At 40.7% G+C, this 9,478-nt stretch overlaps 1 protein-coding gene across 2 annotated transcripts in view; it reads left to right on the top strand.

Annotated features, from left to right (window-relative positions):
- Positions 1-583: 583 nt before the first annotated feature.
- LOC100659080 (cytochrome P450 3A8-like) overlaps positions 584-9,478 on the top strand; it is a 53,440-nt gene continuing 44,545 nt past the window's right edge. Inside the window, exons 1-2 of one of the 2 annotated variants that reach the window (XM_064295982.1) lie at positions 584-828; positions 9,085-9,178. In XM_064295982.1, the coding sequence (XP_064152052.1) occupies positions 758-828; positions 9,085-9,178 (165 nt within the window). In that variant the 5' untranslated portion in view covers positions 584-757. Of the gene's footprint in view, positions 829-9,084; positions 9,183-9,478 lie in introns of both variants that reach the window. The other variant, XM_023555934.2, reaches the window with a different exon arrangement.

Below are 9,478 nucleotides of genomic sequence, written 5' to 3'. Positions count from 1 at the left end.
GAAACTGCATGGGTTCCCTCCACTTGTTTGGAGAAGTTTCAAGAATTTTGGAGAGAGGGTAGCCATGGTTAACAAAAGTCATAGTAATTTTAAGGCCAGTGGCTTCGCTTGCAATTCCTTTCTTTCTTTTTTTTTAATTTTAAAAGCAATAATCTTTATTTTTTAAACAATAGCTACGACAATGGCCTCAAACATACCAGCAATTGCGAGGCTGGCGTAGATCAGGGCAATGTTTGTTCTGTTATACATAAGTTACCTATGAATTGGAGGCAAGTTGACACTAACAACATTTTTTAAACCCAAATTATAATAAAATACCCTAGGTAACATAGACAGCTAGAGGTTCCATAAGATCCATTTGGAATTTCTGTGTAAGAACCAATAACCTTTTTGGGTTTACTGATAACACTGAGTTATTTGTGTAAGTGATAACACTGAGTTTAGTTATCGATTTCTCACAAAGTATGAACTCCAGGGAGGTCATAGTAGGGGTATGCTTGGATGCTTTCCTAGTGCCATGTTTTCAACTAGTGCCTAGTTCAAAGTGTAGCTTGAACTCTCCAGGCTGCACGTGGAGCTCAGGTGGTTCTTTCACTGACTGCTCCTTGGGTCCCACCCCTTTCCCAGCATATAAATCTGCCAGCATCCTCCCTGAATCACAGCTGGAGTGGGAAGGAGGCTGTGCAGGTCTGGTGGAGATCAGCACACACAGCTCGAAGGAAAAGTCAGAGGAGACTCTCCGGCAAGGAAAGTGACGATGGACCTGATCCCAAACTTTTCCATGGAGACCTGGATTCTTCTGGCCACCACCCTGGTGCTCCTCTACATGTGAGTAGCTTCCCAGCCTCCTCTGTGCCATTGGATTTGGGGTTATCATGCTTCTCCAACCACTTTTCCCCATTTTTTTTTAATTAATTTTTATTAAGCGTCAAGTGAACATTTACCATTCCAATCAGTCTGTCACATGTAGGTTTACATACATCTTACTCCCTTCTCCCTCTTGCTCTCCCCCTATTGAGTCAGCCCTTTCAGTCTCTCTTTTCGTGCCAATTTTGCCATCTTCCCTCTCTCTCTATCTTCCCATCCCACCTCCAGTCAAGAGTTGTCAATACACTCTCCAGTGTCCACCTAATTTAATTAGCTCACTCTTCATCAGCATCTCTCTCCCCCCCGCTGACCAGTCCTTTTCATGCCTGATGAGTTGTCTTCGGGGATGGTTCCTGTCCTGTGCCATCAGAAGTTCTGGGGAGCATTGTCTCTGGGATTCCTCTAGTCGCAGTCGTACCATTAGGTATGGGCTTTTTATGAGCATTTGGGGTCTGTATCCCATTGTTCTCCTGCTCCCTCAGGAGTTGTCTGTTGTGCTCCCTAACAGGGCAGACGTCGATTGTGGCCGGACACCAACTAGTTCTTCTGGTCTCAGGATAATGTAGGTCTCTGGTTCAAGTGGCCCTTTCTGTCTCTTGGGTTCTTAGTTGTCGTGTGACCTTGGTGTTCTTCCTTTGCCTTTGCTCCAGGTGGGTTGAGACCAATTGATGTATCTTAGATGGCCGCTTGTCGGCATTTAGGACCCCAGACGCCACAATTCAAAGTGGGATGCAGAATGTTTTCATAATAGAATTATTTTGCCCATTGACTTAGAAGTCCCCTCAAACCATGTTCCCCAGACCCCAGGCCCTGCTCCGCTGACCTTTGAAGCTTTCATTTTATCCCAGAAACCTCTTTGCTTTTAGTCCAGTCCAATTAGGCTGACCTTCCTTGTATTGAGTGTTCTCTTTCCCTTCACCCAAAGCAGTTCTTATCTACTGATTGATCAATAAAAAACCCTCTCCCTCCCTCCCTCCCTCCCCGCTTCGTAACCACAAAAGTATGTGTTCTTCTTCGTTTTTTCTATTTTTCAAGATCTTGTAATACTGGTCTTATACAATATTTGTCCTCTTGCCTCTGACTCATTTCGCTCAGCATAATGCCTTCCAGATTCCTCCATTTTATGAAATGTTTCAGAGATTCGTCACTGTTCTTTATCGATGCGTAGTATTCCATTGTGTGAATATACCACAATTTATTTACCCATTCATCCGTTGACGGACATCTTGGTTGCTTCCAGCTTTTTGCTATTGTAAACAGAGCTGCAATAAACATGGGTGCGCATATATCTGTTTGTGTGAAGGCTCTTGTATCTCTAGGGTATATTCTGAGGATTGGGATTTCTGGGTTGTATGGTAGTTCTATTTCTAACTGCTTAAGATAACGCCAGATGGATTTCCAAAGTGGTTGTACCATTTTACAATCCCACCAGCAGTGTATGAGAGTTCCAATCTCTCCGCAGCCTCTCCAACATTTATTATTTTGTGTTTTTTGGATTAATGCCAGTCTAGTTGGTGTGAGATGGAATCTCATCGTAGTTTTAATTTGCATTTCTCTAATGGCTAATAATGATCGGGAGCATTTTCTCATGTATCTGTTGGCTGCCTGAATATCTTCTTTAGTGAAAAGTGTGTTCATATCCTTTGTCCACTTCTTGATTGGGTTGTTTGTCTTTTTGTGGTTGAGTTTTGACAGAATCATGTAGATTTTAGAGATCAGGCGCTGGTCTGAGATGTCATAGCTGAATATTCTTTCCCAGTCTGTAGATGGTCTTTTTACTCTTTTGGTGAAGTCTTTAGATGAGCATAGGTGTTTGATTTTTAGGAGCTCCCAGTTATCTGGTTTCTCTTCATCATTTTTGGTAATGTTTTGTATTCTGTTTATGCCCTGTATTAGGGCTCCTAGGGTTGTCCCTATTTTTTCTTCCATGATCTTTATCGTTTTAGTCTTTATGTTTAGGTCTTTGATCCACTTGGAGTTAGTTTTTGTGCATGGTGTGAGGTATGGGTCCTGTTTCATTCTTTTGCAAATAAATATCCAGTTATGCCAGCACCATTTGTTAAAAAGACTATCTTTTCCCCAAGTAACTGACACTGGGCCTTTGTCAAATATCAGCTGCTCATACGTGGATGGATCTATATCTGGGTTCTCAATTCTGTTCCATTGGTCCATGTGCCTGTTGTTGTACCAGTACCAGGCTGTTTTGACTACTGTGGCTGTATAATAGGTTCTGAAATCAGGTAGAGTGAGGCCTCCCACTTTCTTCTTCTTTTTCAGTAATGCTTTGCTTATCCGGGGCTTCTTTCCCTTAGTGATTTGTTTCTCTATCCCCTTAAAATATGACATTGGTATTTGGATCGGAAGTGCGTTATATGTATAGATGGCTTTTGGTAGAATAGACATTTTTACTATGTTAAGTCTTCCTATCCATGAGCAGGGTATGTTTTTCCACTTAAGTATGTCCTTTTGAATTTCTTGCAGCAGAGTTTTATAGTTTTCTTTGTATAGGTCTTTTACATCCTTGGTAAGATTTATTCCTAAGTATTTTATCTTCTTGGGGGCTACTGTGAATGGTATTGATTTGGTTATTTCCTCTTCGGTGTTCTTTTTGTTGATGTAGAGGAATCCAAGTGATTTTTGTATGTTTATTTTATAACCTAAGACTCTGTCAAACTCTTCTATTATTTTCAGTAGTTTTCTGGAGGATTCCTTAGGGTTTTCCATGTATACGATCATGTCATATGCAAACAGTGATAGCTTTACTTCCTCCTTGCCAATCTGGATACCCTTTATTTCTTTGTCTAGCCTAATTGCCCTGGCTAGGACTTCAAGTACGATGTTGAATAAGGGTGGTGATAAAGGGCATCCTTGTCTGGTTCCCGTTCTCAAGGGAAATGCTTTCAGGTTCTCTCCATTTAGAGTGATATTGGCTGTTGGCTTTGCATAGATGCCCTTTATTATGTTGAGGAATTTTCCTTCCATTCCTATTTTGGTAAGAGTTTTTATCATAAATGGGTGTTGAACTTTGTCAAATGCCTTTTCTGCATCTATTGATAAGATCATGTGGTTTTTACCTTTTGTTTTATTTATGTGATGGATTACATTAATGGTTTTTCTGATATTAAACCAGCCTTGCATAAAAAAAAAAATACCTGGTATAAATCCCACTAGATCAGGGTGAATTATTTTTTTGATGTGTTGTTGGATTCTATTGGCTAGAATTTTGTCGAGGATTTTTGCATCTATGTTCATGAGGGATATAGGTCTAAAATTTTCTTTTTTTGTAATATCTTTACCTGCTTTTGGTATCAGGGAGATGGTGGCTTCATACAATGAGTTGGGTAGTATTCCGTCTTTTTCTATGCTTTGAAATACCTTCAGTAGTAGTGGTGTTAAGTCTTCTCTGAAGGTTTGGTAGAACTCTGCAGTGAAGCCGTCTGGGCCAGGACTTTTTTTTGTTGGAAGTTTTTTGATTGCCGTTTCAATCTCTTTTTCTGTTATGGGTGTATTTAGTTGTTCTACTTCTGAATGTGTTAGTTTAGGTAGGTAGTATTTTCCAAGAATTTATCCATTTCTTCTAGGTTTTCAAATTTGTTAGAGTACAATTTTACGTAGCAATCTGAAATGATTCTTTGAATTTCATTTGGTTCTGTTGTGATGTGGTCCTTCTCGTTTCTTATTCAGGTTATTTGTTTCCTTTCCTGTTTTTCTTTAGTCAGTCTAGCCAAAGGTTTATCAATTTTTTCAAAGAACCAGCTTTTGGCTTTGTTAATTTTTTCAATTGTTTTTCTGTTCTCTAATTCATTTAGTTCAGCTCTAATTTTTATTATTTGTTTTCTTCTGGTGCCTGATGGATTCTTTTGTTGCTCACTTTCTATTTGTTCAAGTTGTCGGGACAGTTCTCTGCTTTTGGCTCTTTCTTCTTTTTTTATGTGTGCATTTATCGATATAAATTGGCCTCTGAGCACTGCTTTTGCTGTGTCCCAGAGGTTTTGATAGGAAGTATTTTCATTCTGGTTGCTTTCTATGAATCTCCTTATTCCCTCCTTGATGTCTTCTATAACCCAGTCTTTTTTCAGGAGGGTATTGTTCATTTTCGAAGTATTTGATTTCTTTTCCCTAGTTTTTCTGTTATTGATTTCTAGCTTCATTGCCTTGTGGTCTGAGAAGATGCTTTGTAATATTTCGATGTTTTGGACTCTGCAAAGATTTGTTTTGTGACCTAATATGTGGTGTATTCTAGAGAATGTTCCATGTGCACTAGAAAAAAAAGTATATTTTGCAGCAGTTGGGTGGAGAGTTCTGTATAAGTCAATGAGGTCAAGTTGGTTGATTGTTGTAAGTAGGTCTTCCGTGTCTCTATTGAGCTTCTTACTGGATGTCTTGTCCTTCTCCGAAAGTGGTGTGTTGAAGTCTCCTACTATAAATGTGGAGGTGTCTATCTCGCTTTTCAATTCTGTTAAAATTTGGTTTGTGTATCTTGCAACCCTGTCATTGGGTGCGTAAATATTTAATATGGTTATGTCTTCCTGATCAATTGTCCCTTTTATCATTATATAGTGTCCTTCTTTATCCTTTGTGGTGGATTTAAGTCTAAAGTCTATTTTGTCAGAAATTAATATTGCTACTCCTCTTCTTTTTTGCTTATTATTTGCTTGATATATTTTTTTCCATCCTTTGAGTTTTAGTTTGTTTGTGTCTCTAAGTCTAAGGTGTGTCTCTTGTAGGCAGCATATAGATGGATCGTGTTTCTTTATCCAGTCCATGACTCTCTGTCTCTTTATTGGTGCATTTAGTCCATTTACATTGAGCGTAATTATAGATAAATAAGTTTTTAGTGCTGTCATTTTGATGCCTTTTTATGTGTGTTGTTGGCCATTTCATTTTTCCACATACTTTTTCGTGCTGAGACGTTTTTCTTAGTAGATTGTGAGATCCTCACTTTCATAGTGTTTGACTTTATGTTTGTTGAGTCATTACGTTTTTCTTGAGTTATGGAGTTGATATCCCTTTTTGTGGTTACCCTATTATTTACCCCTATTTTTCTAAGTAAAAACATAACTTGTATCGTTCTATATCGCCTTGTATCACTCTCCATCTGGCAGTTCAATGCCTCCTGTATTTAGTCCCTGTTTTTGATTATTGTGATCGTTTATCTATTGATTTCCATGATTTCCTGTTATGTGTATTATTTTGTTTATTTATTTATTTTTTAGAATTAATCTTAATTTGTTTGTTTTTGTGCTTTCCCTATTTGAGTTGATATCAGGACGTTCTGTTTTGTGACCCTGTATTGTGCTGGTACCTGATATTATTGGTCATTAGGCCAAACAATCTCCTTTAGCATTTCTTGCAGTCTTGGTTTAGTTTTTGCAAATTCTCTAAACTTGTGTTTATCTGTAAATATCTTAATTTCGCCTTCATATTTCAGAGAGAGTTTTGCTGGATATATGATCCTTGGCTGGCAGTTTTTCTCCTTCAGTGTTCTGTATACGTCGTCCCATTCCCTTCTTGCCTGCATGGTTTCTGCTGAGTAGTCTGAACTTATTCTTATTGATTCTCCCTTGAAGGAAACCTTTCTTTTCTCCCTGGCTGCTTTTAAAATTTTCTGTTTATCTTTGGTTTTGGCGAGTTTGATGATAATATGTCTTGGTGTTTTTCTTTTTGGATCAATCTTAAATGGGGTTCGATGAGCATCTTGGATAGATATCCTTTCGTCTTTCATGATGTCAGGGAAGTTTTGTGTCAGGAGTTCTTCAACTATTTTCTCTGTGTTTTCTGTCCCCCCTCCCTGTTCTGGGACTCCAATCACTCGCAAGTTTTCCTTCTTGATAGAGTCCCACATGATTCTTAGGGTTTCTTCATTTTTTTTTAATTCTTTTCTCTGATTTTTTTTCAGCTATGTTGGTGTTGATTCCCTGGTCCTCCAGAAGTCCCAGTCTACATTCTAATTGCTCGAGTCTGCTCCTCTGACTTTCTCTTGCATTGTCTAATTCTGTAATTTTATTGTTAATCTTTTGGATTTCTACATGCTGTCTCTCTATGGATTCTTGCAACTTACTAATTTTTGCACTATGTTCTTGAATAATCTTTTTGAGTGTTTCAGCTGTTTTATCAGTGTGTTCCTTGGCTTTTTCTGCAGTTATCCTAATTTCATTTGTGATATCTTTAAGCATTCTGTAAATTAGTTTTTTATATTCTGTATCTGATAATTCCAGGATTGTATCTTCATTTGGGAAAGATTTTGATTCTTTTGTTTGGGGGGTTTTAGAAGCTGTCATGGTCTGTTTCTTTATGTGGTTTGATACGGACTGCTGTCTCCGAGCCATCACTGGGAAACTAGATTTTCCAGGTAATCAGCTAAAAAAAAAATGCAGTCAGATCCCTATCTGAATTCTCCCTCTGGCCCAGGGTATTCAGATGTTAATGGAGCTGCCTGGGGAGGGTGGGGGAGGGATCAGAGAGCTAGGAGTGTAGCACCACAGAATATAGAGCTGATCCCCGCGTTCACGCTCCGCTCCCGTCTGCCAAAATCCCGGCGGGACGGCTCCTCGGCTGGAACGCTACTCTCCCCGCTCCGAGACCAGTCACTTCCTCCTGGGGACTTCTCCCTCCAGTGCGCCGCCCCGCAGGCACGAACTGGGTGGGCGTCCCCCGCCGGAACATCTGAGCCCCCCCCGGGGTCGCTTTAGGGAAATATAGCTGATCCCCACTCTCGCTCCACGCCCACTTCCCGCCAAACTCCCGGCGGGATGGCTCCCCGGCTGGGACGCTGCTCTCCCCGCTCCAAGATCAGTCACTTCCTCCCGGGTGCTTCTCCCACTGGCTGCGCCACTACGCCGCCTGCGCCAACCAGCTAGACTCCCTCCCGGGATGGGTTGGGGGGGTAGGGCTGGGCCCCTTGTCTGTGCCATCTGCCCCCCTGGGCTCTGCCCCAGATCGGGCTCCGAAGGTCACCTGCCTGGTACGCTGGCTCCTAGTTCTGAAAACGATCGCTGTCTGCCCGTATTTGTTCGTTCTCCGTCTCTAAGTCTGTGTTTGTTGTTCAGAGTTCGTAGATTGTTATGTATGTGATCGATTCACTTGTTTTTCCGAGTCTTTGTTGCAAGAGGGATCCGCGGTAGCGTCCACCTAGTCTGCCATCTTGGCCCCGCCTCTCCCCATTTGTTTTGAAGATAAAAAAGAGATAGAGGAGAGGAAATTACTTAAGTGTTGGTTTCTACATGACCATAAGTGGTTATTAGTCATCTTATGCAAATCCTATGAAGTTAGTCCTTCATAAATAATCCCCACCCCACCTCCCAAATCCCAAGGAGTGACAAGGAGTGTTTAGTGACATTCTTTGTTCCTGGGGATTGATTACCAATTTGGATGTAGAGGAATTGACAGGAACCCAGTAGAGGAAGGTTTAAAAAAAAATCGGCCCCTCAAATGGGGGAATACTTAGAGCGATGGAGACCTTTCACTTAGCAATATGGTTTTCAGCTTCTCCCATGCCTTTCCGTGGCTTGGTAGTTCATTTCTTTTTACCACCGACCTTCGTGCCCTTTTAAAATTCTATTTTATTGCATGTTATAAGATTGGTTGCATTTGTATGGACTATTTGGAACCGATGCTGAATTAAAGGGTAACCTTCAAAGAAGAGGAAACAAGGTCTCATTTCTACTTATCAGAACAGAAAGATTTTTTTTTCTCCTTTTTACCTAGAATTGTTTTCTTGCACTGTCTAGACAATTTTGACTCATGGCAACCTCATGTGTTAGAGAGTTGCACTGCTCCAAAGGGTTTTCTTGGCTGTAGTCTATATGGAAACAACATATACCAGGTCTTTTCTGGCAGGTTCTGACTGCCAGCCTTTTGGTAACCAGCTGAGGGCAAACTGTGCCACCTTTCTAATTAGAATGGGAACACTCAAATCCTGCAAGAGTCCACTTATGAAATAGACACAAGAAAAGACCCTGGAAAAGTTCCAGACTGAACCTCCCTTGAGCCAAAGTTTGGAATCTTTTCATGTATTCACTCTATGAATGGTGGTTTTAGCTGCTTTTCACTAATCATCATTACTCCTTGTGGGTCTCACAGTGCAGGTGGAAAAGGAGATGGTGACGGGATGTGATTACTGCTCTTGGAGTTGTTATTTATTGCCTACATGTTGCTTCTCCAATACTGGCATCTATAGTACAATCCTGGTGACCTAGCTTGCCTCTCACTTTATAGATGTGGAACCTATTCACATAATGTTCTAAAGAAGCTCGGGATTCCTGGGCCCAAACCTTTGCCTTTTTTGGGAACTCTTCTGGCCTACCGCAAGGTGAGTCTTGTAGCCCCCTCTTTTGCTTCTTATGGTTGCATAAAAAACAAACAAAAAACCAAACCCATTGCCAAGAATTCCGACTCATAGTGGCCCTATAGAACAGAGTAGAGCTGCTCCATAGGGTTTCTGAGGAGCACCTAGCAGATTGAAACTGCCAAGCTTTTGGTTAGCAGCCTTAGCTATTAAATACTAAGCCACCAGGGTTTCCTGTGGTTGCATATACCTGCTCAATTCCATCAACAAATGCCCTTCCTCAGGAAAAATTTTCTAGAACTTTCTAGAAACTGTGTATACTCC

This window comes from Loxodonta africana, chromosome 12, assembly GCF_030014295.1.
Source record: "Loxodonta africana isolate mLoxAfr1 chromosome 12, mLoxAfr1.hap2, whole genome shotgun sequence".
Lineage (NCBI taxonomy): Eukaryota > Metazoa > Chordata > Mammalia > Proboscidea > Elephantidae > Loxodonta > Loxodonta africana.
The sequence above is the reverse complement of the archived record's forward strand: the minus strand, read 5'-3'. Positions and strand labels throughout refer to the sequence as shown.